The following is a 21,301-nucleotide window of genomic DNA, read 5'->3' as shown; positions in this document are numbered from 1 at the left end:
CATACATATGATCCAACTTCTTACATAATTGTACCAACTAACAAGGCAAGGAACAACACAGCTTCCATGTCCTTATTTGCGATTTTGAGATTTCTTGTATCAGAGCTAATTTATTTCTGCCGAATAGTCACTGTTACAGAGTGAAACACTATTCTTTTATCATCACATCAGTAAGTCCAAGTGACCAAGAATGGTTTAGTTTTGTGATGGACCTGTGATGGAGTAGTTGCCATGGTGGCGGCTGTATATGAGTGCAGATGGGGGTATGCGATGGAGGCCAGTGTTATTAAGATATGCTGCTGTCAGCAGAAGCAGGCAGGCAAGCATAAATCGATGGTGGATAAAACAGCAGGGAGACTACAAAGTGTGTGCGTGTGAGTGTGTGTGTGTGGGCAAACCTGTGCAGTCATGTTGAAACCCCCATACTCACGCAGACATGTAAGGAGTACCACCCCTATCTCATTCAAAGGACAGGCAAGGTGAAATACATGGTGGTGCAAATGGGGAAAAAAGGAAGAGAGGTACAGTTTGTGTATGATGTCTTCTTAATGTACCATTTGATTGGTGACTTTACCACCGATAATATTTAATTGTTGTAATGAAAGGATGTCAACTAACTTCATGGTGATTGAGAAAGTAATTCCTGTTCATATGTGTAATTGTTCTAAAAATGTAGCCAGAGTGAGATTTGTTTCTGCATGTGCCATATCGTGTCCAAGTGTATTTTTATTGTACATGCGTTGGTGTTTGGCCTCATTTAGTCTTGTCCTATAGTTTGTGTCACAGCAATTAGATGGAAGTGTAAAATCACACAGTGTGATGACTGTACTAGTTTCCTACAGGGTGCAGTCCTTTTCCTCGCTTGCTGAGCTACCTCTTGAGAATGCAAATGACTGTCATTGACAAATTATGGATGACTAAGTGTTATTTCCTCTGTCCCTCCTACAGATGACAGATTCGCCTACTAAACACCACTCTGAGGGAATTTCAAAGTCTTAAAGTGACAGTCAAACAAAACAAGACAGACGGCCAAGAGAAGAAGAACCTAAGGGACTTGATATCACTGCCACACACATGTGGACCTGTTATCATCAAGTAATTTGAACAACGAAACAAACACAACAGATATAACACAAAGAATTTTGTAGTCATGTCTGACCATAAAGACATGACACATCGCCACCTGCGGCACAAGCTACAGAGTCTTGGGCGAAAACTGGATGAACTGGAAGAAGCAACCACCAAGCTGCAGAAGTCTGAGGATGAGCTACTAGACCTGCAGGTCAGTACTGGTCGACTTTTGACACTGGTTTTTTGTTTGTGCATTTCAAAAGCAATGTGTGGAAAGAGTTGTAACTGAAACTGCATAAATAGATTAATGAATGGTTGAACTTGCTCTCTCCTCTACAGGACAAAATCATCCAGGCAGAAGGCAGCAACTCATCCCTGCTAGGTGATGTGGAGGTCCTCAGGAAATGTCTCCTAAAGATCCAGGGTAAGGATGAGGAGGTACGCAAAGCTGAGGACCTCTGCCGCACAGTCAGAGAGAAACTAGAAGAGGAGGAAAGCCTGACAAAGGCGCTAAAGACAGAGATTGAACGTCTACAACAGAGGATGGCCGAACTGGAGAAACTGGAAGAAGCCTTTGGGAAAAGCAAGTCTGACTGCAGCCAGCTCTGCCTAAGCCTCAATGAAGAGAAGAACTTGACCAAGAAGCTCTCGTCTGAGTTGGAGGCCCTCAAAGCACGTCTGAAGGAGGTGGAGGGGTCTGAGACAAAACTGGAAAGAGCAGAGCAGGCCTTGGCCATGGAGCTTGAGAAACTCAAAGGATTCACCCATACCTTTATGAGTGAGCGTAAGAGGCTACTAGAGAAACAGAGAGAGGACGAGAAGATCATTCTAAAGTTAACAGAAAAATTGGAGCAGCAAAAGAACCGCCTTGGCATGTCGGCAGACCCTGGTCATACAGATTTCATAAGGTCACGAATTGAGGATGAGCTTTCAACCACTGGGCTCCTCACGAGTAAACTGGCGGCACGTAAGAAGAGTCTTGACTACTTGAAGATGGCCGATGACATTGGTCTTGTGAACAAATCTGAGAATGAGAAGAACAGCGGTCTTGAGGGCTCACAAGAGGAGGACAACAAAGTAAAGGAGTTGACACAGGAAGTAGAGAGGCTGAAGAACCGCCTGAAACAGCTGGAGATAGTGGAGGAGGATCTAAAGAGCTCAGAGTCCAAAAATGGCGAACTTCATGAGAAGTTCCAGATGGAACGAAACCGGACCCGCCAACTGAGCGAGCAGGTGGAACAGCTCAGGACGCAGCTGTGCGGAAAAGGTGGGATTGGAAGAAATGGAACCAGAAATGTGGATAAACATGGCAATGGAAGCACCAACATTGGCCCCAACATTCCAGCTAAGGTCCTGGAGAATGGCAAAGCTGATAATGAAGAGATTATTGTGAAGGGAGGTTTCAGACAAGAGAAGCCCAAATATAGGAGTGCTGCAACTGTCTCCGAACCGAGTTCCCCCAAACACAGGAATAGGGAGCTCTCTCCTCAGCATAAGAGAGAGCTGAGGAGCAAAGAGGCAAGCCACTCCGAGGAGAGCTCTCCTAAGTCTGTGAGGAGAGCCCTCAGTCCTGCACACAAGAGTAGAAGGACACCCAAAACCCCATCTACTACGATTTCATCTGATAACGGAATAAGAGACACAGGACGAGGAACTGATGAAAAGACAAGAGGAGCCGCTCTCTGCTCTGTAAACACATCTTCTGGTGATATTAAAAAAGCGTCTGTTCTTAGTCGCTACCCTCCAGCAGCTAATGACCAGAAGCCACTGAGAACAGCGCACAGACAGACAGATGGGGAGACTAAAAAGAGCAGAGTAGAAAAGTTTTCAAAATTGTACATTGGTAGTGATAGCGAATCAAACAACTCTGATGTAGTTCCTGAAAGTTCCTGTAACATCAACAGTATCTCTGCTTTAGAGAAGGATGCAGTCGCAGCCTCAGATCAGGAATCAACAGACCAGGTTCAAGAATCCGTCTCAGTTTCTTCTGTCCCCACCCTGTCCAGAGCCAATGGATCCTACACAGCCTACAGATCCAACGTCACTCCACTGCTGCCCAATGACCAGGGATCAGAAGGTCATTCATCTGCCTCTGAAACAGAATCTACTGGTTCAAGGCCCTCTGAACCAGAGCCTGTAACTGAGACTACTACTACAACTCTAAGCAGTAGGACTGGAACCTCCAGATATTCTAGATACTCCCATGTCCATGACTCGCATTCAGAGGGTTCTTCCACCAGGAGCTCGTTTGATGAGGAGCTCCAAAACAGAACACCATTAGCTGAGGGAGGCCACCAGGGGCCCGCGCATATGACATCAGGGATTGAGATCCAGCGAGTGTGCAGCCCACGTGAGGCCCTGAGGTCAAAAGCTGTCATCAAGCCTGCGATTGTCGAGATTGACAGGAAGGAAGTGATGATTTCAGAACCACTGTCTACAAATGGCAAACCCAAAATGTCCACCAAACCTATTGTGACCACCACTAGTAAAATGACCAGTAGTATAACCATCTACCCCAATGATCCAAGCTCTTCCAGAACCAGCAGTCGCAGCAGCAGTGTGTCTAGTGAACACATGCCAATCAAGGAACGCCACACCTCCACCAGTAACATCCTCATAGGTATGTTTTCACAAGTCACAAACCAGTCTCACTTCAGTGAACACAAGCCATTTTACACAAACAATCTGATCTGTAACAATAACTGAATAAAATGTTCCAGTAAAGACAGCTCCTTCAATTGTTCAGACAGCTCCTTCAATTGTTCACAAAAGAACAAACTTCACTTTATCGGTGTTAGAAATCCTGTCTTGGCATTGTGCGAGCCCATAGTTCAACACTTGTTCACATAATTAACCGTTATGGAAATGGTGTAGAATGTTTACTAAGCAGTAAAATTGCATGCTAACGGTAAGTGCAATGCATTCAAAGGAAAAATTCCTTTTAGTTTCTAGATAGTAAAAGTTGTTGAAAAGGTTTTTTACATTTTCATGGATTAATTGAAGTACCACATGATGATTCATATAAAGAATGGCAATGATGTTGGTGAGGTGATTTGAGATAAATACTAACATTAGCATGCTAACATGCTCACAATCACAATGCTAACGTGTATAATGTTCACCATCTTAGTTTAGCCTGTTATCATGCTAACGTTTATTTGCTAACTCCAGAAGTATTTCGCACAAGTACAGCTTAGGCTAATGGAAATGTCATTTGTTGAAGGGTTTTGGTCATAATCTAAAAATTAAAAAATATATTATTAAGGACACAGCTTGTTTAATTTCTGAAATGATTAGAAAATATTTGATATCATTTTACTTCTTGCCAGGCCCCAGCAGTGAGCACCACGGCAGCATCTCCGTCCCATATGAGATTTCCATTCCCAAGAGCGAGATAGCCTTGCGGCCGTGCCAGGACCAGGACTGTGGGGAAGACGACCACAATGATTCCTCATCAAGGTCCAAACTCCACAACATTTCCAGAGTGGAGACCACCACCAGCCACCTGTCCTGCCAACGCAGCAACTTCAGCCTCCAGTCCCCGGACACCACCTCCGCAGACTTTAATGACACCGAATCAGGCTTTGAAAGCAGCAGCAGCAGTAGCACCACCACGGTCACCAGCTGGAGACGCCAAAGACAAAGCAACTACTCACAAGAAGACAGTTTACCAGACATGAAGAATGTAACTGTAAGAAGCACCTGGAAGAACCGGGGAACTGCATCAGTGGATGAGACAGGCAGGGGAAGAGGGGGTACACGGACGATGACTGATGGTGGGTCGGATGATGAAGCAGAAGCCATGACAACATGGAGGGCTTACCGGGCAACCACCTTCGATACAGAAGAAACGATGAACAGCGGAACTGGAGCTGCCGGAAATGCTGAGGTACAGAAGGGAGCTAAGCCGTCCCCTGCAGAGGTGAGATGATAAATAAATGAATGAGACAAAGTCTTGAGTTGAGAATGAGTACATTCCCTACACAAAATGAATAATAAATTGGAAGATATGAGTGAACTACTTTGTAGCTGCATAATTTAATTTAATAATTTGCCCCTTGTCCCAGATGTACATGCGTAGGATCAAAAGTGTGGTCAGCAACACCAGAGAAGTGGAAGAACCAGGGATTCGCCGAGTCAAAGGCTCACAGTCTCCCACCATGGATGCAGGAGGCCTGGGAAGGATCGTGCCCCACGCACCTGTTACCTCTCAGTCCTGGAGCCGATCATACCCACAACAACCACAGGTAGGTCAACCAACTTTGGGTCTTTACACTTTTTTGCTCTCATAAGATGTGTTCTTCATCAAGTGGTAAGCATAAAACAGGCTTGGAAAAAAATTTGGTAATTTTACATGCCTGGAGTATTTTTTGTGTTTTTTCAATATGGAAGGACAACCACTCACTTACAGAAAGCATCACTAGAAGCTAAAAGTAACATTTCTGGCATTAAACGTGTGTCTGAGCTTTAACTGCATAATGTGGCTTCTAAAATAACTACATCGCAATGTAGGTGAAAGTATTATCTGCACCGCTCTGCAAATAATTTTTGTCTTGAAGGTAAAAGTCCAGAAAGCACAACCGCAGGGCTGAGCTCCTGGTGTGTCCACTTTGCATTAGAGCTCAGCTTGTTTTTTTCCCTGACGCCAAACTCTGCGACTTCAAGCTTAGCACAGCAGTTCTGTAGGCCCCACTCCTGCTGCCCCAGTAAGCACAAAGAGAAAAGGGTGGGACAAAAAAAGAGGGAGGATGCAAATGAAAAGGACCTCAACAGGGGGAAAAGGAGGTTAGGAAAACCTCAAGGAGAAGAAAATAACTTTCTTGTATTTAAATGTGCCACCACATTATAGTCTGTGCTCCTGCCAGGCTGTAGTGCTATTCTACGCAAACATTACTGAAGATAGCTGTTCGATTACTCACCTCCATGTAGTACATACATAGGATTAATACTGTATAAACATGTCACTGTGCGAGAGCTTATATTTGTGGATTTAACGTGGATTTAAGTTATTCTCTGCAATTAGTTATTTTGAGATATTTTGGTTTTCTTTTCACATCTAGTACTGCAAAACGTTCACCACTGTAAGCACAACCTGACGCACTGATTGTGTAGCTACATTATAAACAACTAATTTATGTACAAAGGGCCAGATTAATCTGATCTGATTTGATGTATATGTGTGCCTATGCATTAACATGTAAGATTGTTTGCATATCTACAATTTGATTAATGGACTGTAAATGTTTATACAAGTCATTAGAAAGAGGAGGTGAAAACTACTAATGGGCTACAGTATTAACTTGTCTATTGGTATATAATATATTGTCAAATGGTTGTAGTACTGCTTACAGAGTGGGCTTCATGGCTACAATAACATCATCACATCGTCAGTCTGTCAGTTTGACAAACTGAAAGACTAGACAAGAGGCCTTTGGGTAAGATCTGTGTTTTCCCCTATTAATAAACTGGTAGTTGCCAAGGAGACAGACACACACATGAAAAATGTCTGCTATCTCATCCATCATCTTGGGTCACATTTGCAATAAGACAATAAAATGATCTGGAGTTCAGTTGTCTTGCATGTATACAGCTGCTGTAGAAGGTGATTGTGAAAAGTGATTTTATTTTTAAGACTGAACACAGTATACTATACACATGTTGTTATTTTTGTAGTTGTTATGCTTACATTATGATTTAGGGGGTCTTCTTTAAGAAGTAGTGCATTAAAGTGTTATTGACCAGGTCAGGACCAGGACATCAGGATGTTACGGGGTTTGGGTTGTGTTCTTACCAAAGTCGTGCAGTACTGTTTAGGGTTTATTATTGTGGCCAGTTTACAGCTTCAAAGGTTCTCTTCCTTTGAGAACCTTCACTAAGATTGTGTTATTTATATATTTATTTTAAGTAAGGTATTGAGAAAAGTATCATATTGGTATCAGTACCAAATCTCACATATGTATCATATTAATATTAGTCTCAAAAAATTTCAAATGACAGTCAGCCGTACCTTTCACATTATAATACGAAGTTGCACAGCCTGTACTGGGTTAGATGATCAACTGGTCAAGTTGTTCTTCACACTGCTCTTCGCAATGCTACAGGAACAACAAAGACAACGAACACAGATCTCAGATCTTTTAGCTGGGGTCTCATTGCCAGCAGACAAGCCATTTGCATAAACAAATAGCAACTAAGATGGCTGTAATTACCAACATGGCACCTTACACTCATTATCCTCAATAGGCTTAATAAAATCTGTCTAACACTGAGCCTCGACCCTTGACGCCCCCTTTTATCACTGATATAGACTAGTAGGCAGAGTATGAGGAGACGGCCACCATTGTTTTGTCTCTGACTCCTCCCCTCCCTTCCTCTCTCTCCCATCCCCCTATTTAATTTGTCATCCAAGCCCTGACATGAACAAAGTGGCTTCAAGTTGTGTATTTGAGGAGCTCTGTCAGGGTCAGTGCTCACATCTGTTCTACTACATGGCCTTGAACCCATCTCTGCATTTTTAGGATGGCAACCATCCTCTTTCTGACCCTGGTTACCCTAGAGCCCTTGAAAAAGTCCCCTGCCCTTTCTCTGATGTGGTAAATAAGCAGTGATCTGATGAGCTGCCTTTCTTGTTGTCACTTCTTCAGTATTTTGTCAATTCTTGCACTTTGTTGTGGGAATTTCCTAAATCCACTTATTGACTCTGTGGTACAGCAAAACCTTGTTCATGTGATGCATGAAGCGGTCCCTCCATTTGGATAGCAATTACGAACAAAAATTGCTACAGTGTAAAAAAAAACAAAAAAAAACAAAACATACTTAAGTTCATAATTGGGCTTTGAAGCATGTCTTGGAGCACAGCCGATTATCTTGGATTTGGATTTTCAGAACATGTCAGTGGTCTGAACTGCGTCCATTCCCAAGAGGTTTGGATAAATACAGGATAACACATGGGTTGATGGAATAGGAATGTAATCGGTAACTGACGTCCCATTGATCATTCTTTCACTTAGTATCAGTACTACTCTATCTTTGACTAAAGCTTGATCCATTTAAGTTGCACTCTGCATGTAAATAGAAGCTGTTTAAGATGTAAACAAATGTGTAATATCCTGTCTACATGGCTTTAATTTATTTTTATGACCATTCACATCAAATGCTTCCCAGTGATGAGAGTATAGCAGACTGAAAATCAGCTTACTGTGGACCTTTTTAAGGCACTATCAATCAATAGTCATTAAGGAGGAGACAACATTCCCAATTCCTTTAAGAACCCTGGATCAACCTGGGAAAAGCTTATTGATTTGCTTTCTTTTTTAACCTCATGTATAAATTATTATTATAGTCATTTATTCAGGCCTTTGTGGCACGGAGAATTAAAACTTTTTATCTAGTTAAATGGTCATGATCGTATTATCATTGTCCGACTCTATGGCTGATGTGCAACCTTTACTGTTGCCTCTGTTTTGTCCAAATCAGTGTTAATGTAGTAAACTTCTTTTTGCCAGTCTAGTGGCATGGCTTTTTCGAGAGGATGAAGATTTTGTTGATCCCTGAATGTACCTATAGCATCACCATGACAATATTTGCATTTGTCAAATGCTTTAAAAAAATACCTGTCAAATTAATGATATTTCCATCAGCATGAGCTGCACTTACAAATATTAGCATTCTAACAAGCTTAACTAAGATGGTACACATGGTAAACATTATACCCGCTGAACGTCAGCATTGTCATTGTGATCATGTTACCATTAGCTGACAGGCATTTATTTCATCTTATACTTATAGATGTAGATTTAGTCTTGTTAAGGCTCTGATAATGGATAAGGTGAGCAGAACTTGTAGCACATAATGGACCTACATACAGGATTTGGTCCAAAATTCTAATATGAATACACCCAGCAGGTCAGTGTTAGAATGGGGAGTTCTTCCTTTCTGTAGCAGTCACTCCACACTTCAGAGTTCAGAACAGAACAGCACTGTAGCAATTACTCCCCACAGTAGCAGTAGGAAACTTCAGACTGTACATGAATGAGCCATGAACTTGTGTTTGGTCAGCAGGGCAGATATGGCTGATGAGCAAGATACCAAAACATCCTTTGTTGAGTCGAAAACCAGTGGCCACAAGGTAAAGTGTGGGATCAGAGTTCCTCTACTATGTGAACCGCACAGAAAAAGCCCTCTGGAATCTGTAACACTGTACCAATGACTTGTTAGGGGGGGAAAAAAGGAAAAAGGCTTTTAGAAATCATAACCAATAAACAGATCATCATCTTGGCAAACCAAACCTTTTCTGGAACATTTCACCTGGAGTGTCAAGAGAATTGTCTTGCTGGAGAAGTGATTTAAGAGTTTGGATTGGCAAGACAACACCATTCCTTAAAATTGCGCGAGACAGACACATTTAAAGCAAGGGTATAATTAGTTCTGCAGAAGTTCCGACACGCTCCTTGTGTTAAATCGGCTGGCCTTCATTTGGTATTAGAGTAGAGTCATCTCACAGTGTCTCTTTGATTTTCAAAGTGAACTCTTGGAAACTGAATGAGCCATTCTTTTCTCATGAAAAGTGCATGAGCTGAATGATGTATTTGTAGAGATTAAAGTATCTACACATAAAGCCTACAACAGCAGTAAAAGAATAGTTTTACACTTCTGCGCTTTCTTCGTTGAGAAGATTCATACCACTCACATGTCTGTGTGGTAGGTATGAAGCTGAAGCCGGTTAGCTTTAGCTTAGCATAAAGGCTGACTTACAAATAGTCCAGCCCACAACTTGTAATTTTTACACTTTTTGTACAGAATAAACACACTAGATATAATGTGTTTATAAGTGAGCTTTAGAAGTACTGATAGTCAGATTGGTACAGAACCAGGCTAGCTTTTTCCCCCTGTTTCCAATCTTTATACTAAGCTAAACTATAATGCTGCCGGCTCCAACTACAGATCTCCTACACACATATAGGAGATTTAGCAATCTTCTCATCTAATTCTCAGTGGGAAAGAAAATAAGCGTATTTCCAAGAATTGTTAAAACTATTCCCAGGCCTCTCAAGTTTTATCAAAGTTTGGAGTGAGATAACACGTGTTAGAGGAGGAGCCACTCAAATATTTGCTACAGCGGCCTCTCGGCCCCAGCCAATTTTCTCAAGGTTTTACTAGCAGTTAAATTTTACCTATAGTTCATAATTGACATGAACAGGTGAATCTGATAAAATACTATTTATATATAAACTTATATTCAAAAATACAAATGTATTAAAACTAAAAAGAAATTTGGCTATGTGTGTAGTAGTGCTGTACACATAGGCCTACAGTAGGATGGCAGAACTTGCCCCTACGCATGAATGCCAAGCTGTGTGTGTGTGTGTGTGTGTGTGTGTGTGAGTAGGCTACACATTTTAGCTTATGAATGGTGTTTTGTGTTGTAATTGATTGTTGCACATTTTAATGCCTTGATGACTGGGGTATAGGGGGCTCCCGCTTGAAGCACTGTGGCTCAAGGCCAGCCATTTTCACTATCATGATGGATGATAGCTTTCCAAAATATAGAAAAACATCTCTAGTCCTTTCCTTAGTCCTTAGCCAAAGCTAAGCCCAGTGGTGGACAGTAACAAAGTAGTACCGTACTTAAGTACACAAGGTATGTGTACTGAACTTCAGTATTTTCTTTTCATGCCACTTTCTACTTGTACGTCATCTCAAAGGGAAATATTGTATGATAAATACATAATAAAAAGAATCATTGATTGCAGTCTGATGCAAAATAGTTTAACCTCAACCAACTACAATAATCCATGAGGAATACTAATGTAATGATATAATATATAATAGTATATGGGACATTTTTCTTTCTGCTTTGAGTAGGCTACTTTTATTTTAAGCTACTTTTACATTTTTCTGCTTATAGCCTACTTATATACTTTAACTTAACTTTTTCAATGCAGTATTTGTGTACAATGTAAATACTTGAGTATTTTTACAGTGAGGTATTGCTACTGGTTTTTAAAGGATCTGAATAGGCCTAAGTTACTTTGCTCACCACTGGATAAAAAAAGCCTAAGCTAAAGGGTTGCAAAGACATTGGAGAGTTTTTGACTGCATCATCTCTAAAAATTTAGCACAAATTTGTCATAGCCTACTCTTCAGCTTCAGCTGCTCTCACTCTCACAAGCAAGTGAATCGTAATGCAAATCAAAATGCAAAAAATAAATACCCACAGTTACCGTATCCAACGGGTCTTGTGCTTCCAACTTCCACTCCGTGTGTGCACGCACCTGGTAACGAACATGCTTGCAGCGGGATCACGGAATTTACCTGGAAACAACCCATTTTATGTCTGATTGGCTTGACGGCTCTGGCATTTATTAGGTTACAGATAATGCTATGAACTCGGCACAAAAATGATTAATTGACAAATTTGAGGATGTTATCTCTTAACTAACTTCTCAGCGTGAGAAATACAAGGTGTGGCGTGTGAGCGTGTGAACTGACTGAAATGCGTGTGTCTCATGGTGAATACGTGAGACTTGAGAGCCCTGATTCCTTTAAATTCTGTTCATTTGATATTTTAAAGTTGGAAATATGTGCCTAACAGCACTGCTTTTCTTAGTCCCACCTTTTCTTTTTTTGTCAGGTCAAATCAACATGCTGTGCTGTGATTTATTATTTCTGATTATAGCAGCCTATAAAGCTGGGCTTTCCAAGCTGAAGGCATTCTGATCTGATGTGCAGGAGCAGGTCTGTGATGACAACAGCACTTGCTGTTCCCAGTAGATTTCCTCTGCTGTGGCACATCAACTTACTTAACAGCATATATTATAGGCTGTCGTTCCTTTTGCCCAAGTATTTTCTTAAATTAACTTTCAGCCACATGGGAAAAATCTCTCCATTGGCACACACAGAAGTTACTAATTTTCCTTCCACTGAAGCCACACATCTTTTAAAAGCTGTTAAGTTCTATGGTGCATTACACTTGCAGTGATTTCTAACCTATTTCTTTTAGTTTTCGGTTAATACATACCTAATATTTACACAAACGTGCATTTTTATTATCTTTTGTTATTTTAAGTCTGTTAAAATGTGTTGAACAATGTACATGCCTCCTGCTGAGTGTAGAAGGAACACTGGAAGTACATTACATGGTAACCCTGTGAAAGCCCCTGGTCTTGCAGCAGCGGCTTACCATAGAAGGAGAATATGCCACTCTGCCATTTCCTCCCCTCGGTGACTGGAGCAGGAAGTGACCACACTGAACATGCCTACTTGGCAGGGTTTGCTGGTGACTTATTTCCTGTCTGTTACCCCTGGAGACCGAGAAAGGCAGTCCAGCAGGGCTCCATTAAAGCCAATTAGCGAGAATGCATTCTAAAACGGCATCAGAAGCCAACTCCAACCCACCAAATGTCACTAATTATGGTGCTTTTTTAAAGCTGAAATTACAGGAGTGGCGTGCTGTTTCTGTTTGCTTCAGGAACTGCATCGTCATCTAAGTCTCGCTTTCTTAGAGCAGGGTTACTGAGGTTATGAGAGGGGACGTGATGTTGTAGCCACCACAGACTAGTAACTTAGGATTGTGTTGTAGTCAGCCCACCAAATTATAAATCTCTCAGCTTGGGGCATGTTTGGGGTTTTTGGTTGGGGATTTTTCCTCTGGCAGAAGTCCACTTGGCAGACTTTCCTTGTCACACACCAGTTAACATAAACAGCATGTATATGCCCACTTAATACAAAAGTCCAAACAAAATGCTCAGAGCTCCTACACACAACTTCAGAATATGGGATTGAAAGAACTGACCTCTATTATAGTGTTTGTGTTTCTGACCAAACCAATGCCAAACCAATCCACTTATATAAGTACTTGCTACAGCTTCCAATTCAGACTGTGAACAACAATGTTCAATTTTCTAACCTTTCCAGGCTGCTGATAGCGTAGAGCCCAGTCCAAACCTGGGCCATAGCCCAGCTTCCTGGAGGCGGCAGCTGCCCAGCAGTGACCCTCACCACCTTGGGAGCTCCTATGATCGGGCGCCCAAGACAGCAGGGGCCTCCACCAGAGGCGATCTGTGGGCCAGTCGGGGTCAAGGGTCAGGGGCCAGAGCCGAGGGGAGGAGTGGAGCGGGGAGCAGACCGTGGAGCCATCGTCACTCTGAACCAACCAATTAGACCAACTGTGTCTGAGCAGGGCTTTGGACAGGTAGGAGAGGGTGGTTTCTCAGATCTTTTCTTTTCTTTCTTCTGACTCCTGAAACTCATTAATCAAAGGAAACTGATGTTAATTACCCCTGTTGCAGTGAGTTCTCATCTCTTAAGGGGGTTTCAAAGCAAATTTGCAGTATTAAGCTGAGCCAGCACTGCTGTAGCACATTTTACAGCACTGGGTTTAATACATCCATCATGGTGGCAGCAGTGTAGTGGTTTACTAAGTAGAATTACCCGACTGGAAAGGCCCAGATCACTGCATGTAACAGTTGCTATCCACCCTGCTGAGGCATCCTTGAGCAAGGGAGTTCCTAGTGAACTGCATTGTAGCTAAACCTGTGAAAAAAGTGTAGAGAGAAATACTTCATTGTCCATAATTTCCAAGTATTTTCCTGATTCCTCAGCGGTTTCCTGGTAAGAACTTTGCTATTTAACATTAAATGGGGGGCAATTTTGGATTTTCTTGAAAGAGGAGCTCCATTTAAACCCAAATAAATATTCATTCATTTTTCATTTATTATTGGAAACTTTTTTTGTTCATACACAGTGACTTTTATACTAACAAATTTCACATTTTTACATGTTCAGCTGACCTGCTGTGCACTGACTGAAAGACTCTCCAAGTTTTGTTGGAAATTAATTGTAATCATTTAAATTGGAATTAAACATTGTTTCTATTTTCCCCATAATTAGTCTGAAGTCTGAGCAATCATTCTTCTAAAGAAGATGAATAGTTGTGTTAAAATATGAAGGATTAAGTAAGATCTTTCTCTTCAATTTTCTTAACAGCGCTCCATTAAGCTCTCAATGGCACAAGGAGGGCCAGACATCAGTCTCCCATTAACTAGTGACTACACCATTACCACCATCTCCAAAAGTCAACATCTACAGCCTGTTGCCATATAGAACAACAAACCACAGACATCCTTACTCTGACTCTGAGCTTACGCTGGGACGTAAATGGCCCTTCCTAAGCTGAACTTTCTCTGTCCCAAAAGAGGCATAAATGGAAAGACAGTGCCTGTACAGTGCTTTGGAGGTCGCCTCACAAGCCCATGTATCCTCTCCTGCTTCTTGTGTTGGATGTATTATAGTGTAATCCCAAAACGTGACAAGGGAGAGGCTGGCATGCTGGAGGAAGGCTGGAGATTTTCCTGCGTGCCAGAGAGGGTTTAAAGAGAGTCAGAGGAAGATGGACTCGCACGTTGAACATGCCTTTCTCAGAGGACCGTTGCAGTGACCTCAGTGGAGCTGAATTTTCAACCTTTCTTCATCGCTGACAAAACAACCCAATCAACAGCAGTATGATGTTTAACATGCATCTTTATCTTCATGCAGAATCCTTTACCCACTAAAGAATCTTTACCTTAAATGCGACCAAAAACAGGAAGCGAATTACTATCTTGGCTGACACGTACCATCATATTCACTTGTTCTTACTGAACTCCTATTTGCTTTGACAGCCATATTAGCTTTTTCCTGATTTTCTCACACATAGTATATACTCAAAACCATACAAGCACGTGCAAACAACAAGAAAACAAAACACATGCGCATTTTAACTTTTGGTTTCTTTGAACTTACGTCACCACTTTCTGGCATGCGGCCTGAAACTGGGTTTAATTTGGGGTCTTAGATGTTGAGCAAACATTTGCATGTTTCTAAATAATAAATGAAGAGCACTTGAAAGATTGTGACTCAACATGCTGTCTGCTTAAAGGATTGCTGGTTGGCTGCATTTAAAGAGCACGCACACATTACTTCTAACAGACTGGAACCTTATTGATGCTTTATGCCATTTTCATCACTTATTATGATTCTTTGTAATTCGCTTCCTGTTCTGCATTATATTTTCCCTTTTGCAAAAAGATCTTAGTTTGCATGCAATGAAACGCAATGCACATGTAGAAAGATAATAATAATTGGGGAGGAGGAGCATTGTTTATAACCTCAAAACATGCTACAATTTTCATGGTGCTTTATTTTACAGCTGTTCATGTATTTTGAGAGAGCCAAAGCAAAATGGAGTTTCTGTTTTAACTGAACATTGGACCTCGGATTACCAGCAAACCTGGCCTGGCAAGGTGAACATTTTTTCAGTGCTGCTGTAAATACTTTGTACATGCCAGCCAGTCATAGGAAGATCCAAGACTTCTAACCACAAGGAACTGACAGTCCAGCTTGTGTGTGTGTGACTGGGTTCGCCGTGCGAATCGTCCCAGCTTGTTTCCATTTCTTATTTCTATAGAGGTGTATTATTTTGTTACATTATAAAATACCAACTTGTGGTTGGTTTGTTGCAGCAGTCTCATATTGGTGGGGGCCACTGCAGCAATGGGGGTGCCATAGAAACCAATTTAGTAGTGGCCAGTAATAAAATAAGGTGGTGCATATCTATGACAGAAACGTGTCTGTAATGTTTGAGTCTTTCAAGAGGCTCCTGCTGGATTTAAGGTCTGACAAACGATATTCATTTCAGTACGACAGGCGATGTAAACTTTGATCCCGCAAAAAAATGTATGAATGTTGCTATTGAATGCAGCTGAGAATGACTAATTGCTTGACGCACCAATCCAACATGACTGCATTATTTGTCTATCTGACAAGATCATGTAACCTTAACTGTGACAACTTGGGACACATGGGATCTGTTGAAGAACTTTGGACTTTTAAAGCCCATTCTCCATTGTGTTCCTCTGCTGTTATGGATTTTGATGCTGCGTTGGGTCAGACCCTGCTGGGGATGGCCTGGTTTAGTCTGAATACATTTCTCAGTTTTCCTGTTTTCTACCAGCCGCAATCTAGCTGTAATATTTATTTTTCTTCATATATGTACTTGGTCTTGTATTGTGAATAGGTCTGCCCGGTGGCAGAAGACTTGTCTGTCGCCGCTTTGTCACTTTACTGTTTATGCAAGCAGGAGCATTGTATGCAAACAATACCCCCCCCCCCCCCCCCCCCCCCCCCTGACTGTGTAGTGACAAGTTTGCTCCAAGTTCAAAGTAAAACGTTATCTTCAGAATGCACATTGTTCATGTCCATTATTTTTACCATTTTCTAGAAATATCTACAGTATGTTCATCTGTGCCTTGACATACATTCAGTCCCAACAGATTCAGACTTGCACGATGTACCTAAAACTTGCTGTACAGATAAATAACATACAATACTAATTGTGAGGTTCTTTTTTAAATAGTTTTTACATTTGAAGGATTGTTGTATTGAACATTGTAAGAGTTTTGGTTTAAGCGTTAAATTAAAAAGGTTCTCAGAGGGAACTCCTCCCTGAGGGATGTCACAAAAAGTTTCCCTGAGAAAAAGCTACTTTTTTTTCTTTTCAAACCTAACTTCAAAGTAACCTTTTAAGGAATATAGACCGCACTGCCCAAAACACTGTGTCTATATCTTTGGATTTGTCTGTCAGAGTCGCAGGGTGCAGCGCAGCCTCAGGAAGGATTGCCTTGTGGCCTCTTCATGGCCACTGCTGGCTTTATGATCGAGCAAAAACAGACCAGACATACTGTTCTGAGCTCTCAGTGCACATGCAATGACTTGATGATCATATAGTCTGTGCTTTCTCTGTATTTGTTACTACTACCACTCATCTCATTTACCAAGAGGGAGTGCCATTTCATCCCCAATCTCATCTTTTCAACCGATTCCAATTTTCCTTTTAGTATTTCAGAGAAGTCAGATGTCCCTCCCGCTCTCTTCCTCTCTTCCTCCTCCTTCCTCTGTTTCTCTGCATCTCCCTTGGATTCCCATTTCCTAAAAGGAAAGCCTAGTCCTAAACAGTGGTTCTATGTGTTGCTGGTTCAGAGAGTTGTTTTGTTGAAGGCCAGAGGCCTGTCACCAGATAGTGATGGGCAGCTCCCTGGGTAGCTGAAAGGTCAGAGTTCAGGGCTACATCTAATCCTGTCTTTACGTCTTGACTCAGGGCTTCTAAATACAGGAGGGAGGAAGACAGACAGCTTGGCAGTGATGTCCACTTTAGGGATAATTAAAACAGAAAGGGTATCGAATGTCCACTTCTGCCTGTGCTCATGCTGCCAGAGATGCACGTGGTGTGGTCGTCCATCGGTGTGCGTTGTTATTAATATGTTAGTGAGGGCTCTAGTTTTAAAGCTGGACATGTAAACCGGTGTGTTGTAAGCTGCTGCAGATCCCCGAGTAAGAAGCTGTTGAATGACATATGTGCCTGTGTGTTTGTCAGAGCTGCACACGAAGGGCCGGAGATAGGTTGTTTTTTTTTTGTTTTTTTTTTTTTTTTTATATATACCCGAGGCTGACATCACTGTAGGTCAGGATTACTGTATATAGAAACTTGATGATGCTAACGCACATGCCCTCTTCCACACTCACCCTGCCTTACTGTCCCTGTAAAGTTTGCCCAATAAATAAATAGTCTACGATGCAGACAATCCTACAGTCTCTGTGCAACCTCTGTCATTAATTTTATTTTACTTCAGTCTCTCTCACTCTCACTCTCTCACACACGCATGCACGCACGCGCACACACACACACACACACCCACCCATCACCATGAAGAGAGTATTTGAGTTGGGGGTCCCAGGAAGAGCCCAGCTGTCGGAAACTGTAAGTTTTATGACGCGTCGGAGGGTTTCCCTCCTGGAGACCGGCTTCAAAGAACGCTTTTTAAAGGGCAAAGTTGAAACTGCGTCCTCCGCTATGCATGCTGCCTCTCTTCCTTACAAGGCCCCAAAGTACACGAACACCTGACTCTACATCCACTCCGTCCATTGAAACCTTTCTGGACCAGTTAAGGCTTCTATCGATATGTGTTTTGGGCTACATGCCACTACTCGCACGTTATAAGTCTTATCCATTGCTTCCAGTGGCGAGAGCCTGTATAGTGTTGACATGGTGGAATGTACTGACTGGTCATCTGGGACTCAAGTGAAGACTTTACAGGTTTCCAGACTTCTATGGCTTTTGTGGCACTATAAAGAAGCAGCTGGGGGCTGTTTACGAGTTTTTGTCACTCCTCCTCCCTGAATTGATGGTAGTTTTGCAGATCATTTGTTTAATCGGAGAATCAGTATGATGGCTGCTGCTGGAGCAGAATATTTAGGACATGGCTGTGAATGATGTGATTGAAAACTCCTAGAAGGACAAGAGGTAGTTACGCAGTGGAGAGAAAAGAGGCTGCCCTCAGCTTTGCTGCTGCAAATACCAACTAAAGAGTTAACAGAAATCCTCTTAGGCTCTGCTGGTGTATGTATAAACATCCGTTATTTACAAGTCATTGTTTTTTCCTTTTTATAAAGTAGACTAGAATGTACTTAGTGGAGATTGGAGTGGTGGCACTCGGGCAGTGAGTAGGCCCTTGTCCTCAAAGGCCTCCATTGTGAAGCCAGGGTCATGGTGTCATTGTGTGGCATAGGCTATAATCTGCACTTAACCAGCACTTAACTTTAAGACCTCAAACGACTAATGACTCCTTAGTCCCCTTTGTCAAAAAGTTCCCTCTTCTGTATCCCAGAATTGTATTTTAACCAGTAGCTGTTTGCTGAATGTACCAGTCGTGTATGTTATGTTATGTGTTTTTGCACCAGCCAAATTAGAATATTTAAGCATCAACTCACACAGAAAGGAAATTGGCGTGCACTCAGTGAGTGAATCATGTGTGAACATATTTTCTGAGCTATGGCACCCTGTTATGCCCGCATCTCAGCCTTCTAACATTGTGCCAAAATCATTCCACAGTATTTACAGTTGGAGACAATGCCAATGTTTCCCCAGATGGATACCCTGTCTCTAAGAAACTGAAACTAAGGGGAAATAATCAATTTAAGGGGTTTCTCTTTTTTTGTTATCTGGTCATGTATGTTTTTATTTCTTTGTTAAACAAAAGATGTCTTATTTTGGAAGCTATATCGGATAGATTTTATTTAAGCAAAATCTTGTAATTTTGTAAAGTGGGCCTTTATTATTGAAATATATTAAGTATTTGTCCATCTTGATTTTAAGAATGATATTTTTTGCAAGATAATGTCACAAGATAATGTATCTTCATCATTGTTATTACACTCCTGGAGAGTACTTATTCCTGTATTTTGTGTTTGTTATTTTAATACAAGACATTTCTCATGACCTGGAGACATGACGGCACACCATGGATCAGAGAGAGAGAGAGGCCAGGGTTATGTCATAGTCATTAAAGAATGAGAGCGATGTGCGTTTTATCAGAGCTGAGCAGGTCGGCAGTGCTGAGTGCTTCACCATGTGTCGTCCCATTTTTACTGGGGACCATTCAGTGCTTCGGCCTCTTCGCTACTCTGTTCTCCCTCGCTCATAAATTCAGGGTTTGTACATCTTCCATGCTGTATCTTTGTAAGTGCTGCCAAAGAAAGAAGTGTGCAGACCCCAGACACACGTGTATATATTGACGCACACAAATAATCTAATAGGAATAATCTAATAGGAATTTAAATAAAGAAAAAATATAACTGGATCTCATCTCTCTTACACACATACATGCAGAGATACAAGAATTTCAGGCCTCTACAATCAACCAGTTTTTGTTTGCTTGTTTTATAAGTTAATTTTGTGTGCAGAAGGAGACTGACAAACAGAGGTGTCAACACACAAAAATGTATGTGATGAAATCAGATCATAAGGGTTTCTATGATTTCATTATTGCTTCTAAGTGTGTCAGCAATGCCAGGTGGACTGTGTGGGAAGGCTATTATTACTTTTGTTTTGTTCTGTTTTAGACTTAATACATTGTGCATGTTTTAACCTTACTGTGGCTGGCGCACTCTGCATGTAGGTCTCTTGAAGCTGCCAACTGTACAGCAAACCATATGTATTCCAATAAAAATAAAAAACCAACCTGTTTGTAACACGTCTCCATGTTGGAACCTTTTTTCAGTATGTGTGTGCGTAGCTGATCGTGCGTAAAACTCTACCATGGATGTTAATCTCTTTCATGCTATTTTGCTGAACAAGCTCAGCAAGTTTTGATTTCCTAGCGGTGCTCGCTCTGTCTGTCTGTCTGTCTGTGTCCCCGTCCAATCCACTGGTTTGAGCAGAGAGAACAGCAGCTGACTGGTATGCAAAATAAGCAGGCAGACAAACGAGGCAAATTTGTCAGGTACAAAGAGGAAAACCACAAGCTGTTGTGGAATGCAAGGTCAGCACACACAACTTTCTCTTAAACAGCTACGCTTCGCTTTGTGAAAGCCAGGACTTCTGTTCCTATAGCTTACTTTAGAATGTGTCGATTGGAGGATTTATTCTGATAAAACTTTTTTTACACACCTCTGACCCTCATTTACTTTATTATCCATCAGTAATGCGCAGTGCATCTCAGGAGAGGTTTTCCACTGAATTTTTACCCACTTTAAACTCAAGCTGCTTGGTAGTTTCCTACATTTCCCAGATCAGTTTTGTACAACTCTTGCATGGCCTTTTGTGTATGGGTGGAGAGAGTGATGGAGCCAAAGTTGAGAACAAGAGACATGTTAGTGCTTAGCTGCATTGCAATATGGTCTATTGAGGCTACTGAGGCAGCTCTTGGACTCACAGCTTTACATTAATAATCTCAGGAGTATCAAATTGTGTATATATATTTATAGATTACCTATATTTCTCTTTTATCTATCTAGACATTTAGACAACTGAATAAATAAAAGAAGAGTTGAATTCCTGATATAAGACACCCTTTGACACAGTTGAAGTGTTCTGCCAAGAATTCCACTTAATCCAAAATCAAATGAACTGGCAACGTTTTTAATCTGCTCTACTATTCTACTATAATTTTAAACATATTTGCTATAAAAGTAAGATTTAATTTTGACAAGTTTTGTTCACTTCCCACAAAGACTTGTTTTGAAGGTCTATTTCATATATACATACATACAGTGGTGGAAGAAGTGTTCAGATCCCACAAAAACAAAAATTCTCTCATTACATTAAATAAATTCAAAATGTTAGGATGTAAAAATACAAGTGTTATCAGCAATATGTACTGTACTGAAAAACTTCCTTTGAATATGTAATGTATTT

The 21,301-nt window shown here is 41.3% G+C and overlaps 1 protein-coding gene across 2 annotated transcripts in view; it reads left to right on the top strand.

Moving 5' to 3' along the window:
* luzp1 (leucine zipper protein 1) overlaps positions 1-16,230 on the top strand; it is a 50,060-nt gene extending 33,830 nt beyond the window's left edge. For both annotated transcript variants that reach the window (XM_038728575.1, XM_038728574.1), the window contains 6 exons: positions 949-1,282; positions 1,411-3,691; positions 4,401-4,993; positions 5,139-5,318; positions 12,988-13,264; positions 14,059-16,230. In XM_038728575.1, the coding sequence (XP_038584503.1) occupies positions 1,151-1,282; positions 1,411-3,691; positions 4,401-4,993; positions 5,139-5,318; positions 12,988-13,233 (3,432 nt within the window). In that variant the 5' untranslated portion in view covers positions 949-1,150 and the 3' untranslated portion in view covers positions 13,234-13,264; positions 14,059-16,230. The remainder of the gene's footprint in view (positions 1-948; positions 1,283-1,410; positions 3,692-4,400; positions 4,994-5,138; positions 5,319-12,987; positions 13,265-14,058) is intronic.
* The last annotated feature ends 5,071 nt before the right edge of the window (positions 16,231-21,301 follow it).

This window comes from Micropterus salmoides, unplaced genomic scaffold, assembly GCF_014851395.1.
Source record: "Micropterus salmoides isolate LMB-PRFRI ecotype aquatic unplaced genomic scaffold, ASM1485139v1 Ms_hic_scaffold_19, whole genome shotgun sequence".
Lineage (NCBI taxonomy): Eukaryota > Metazoa > Chordata > Actinopteri > Centrarchiformes > Centrarchidae > Micropterus > Micropterus salmoides.
The sequence above is the reverse complement of the archived record's forward strand: the minus strand, read 5'-3'. Positions and strand labels throughout refer to the sequence as shown.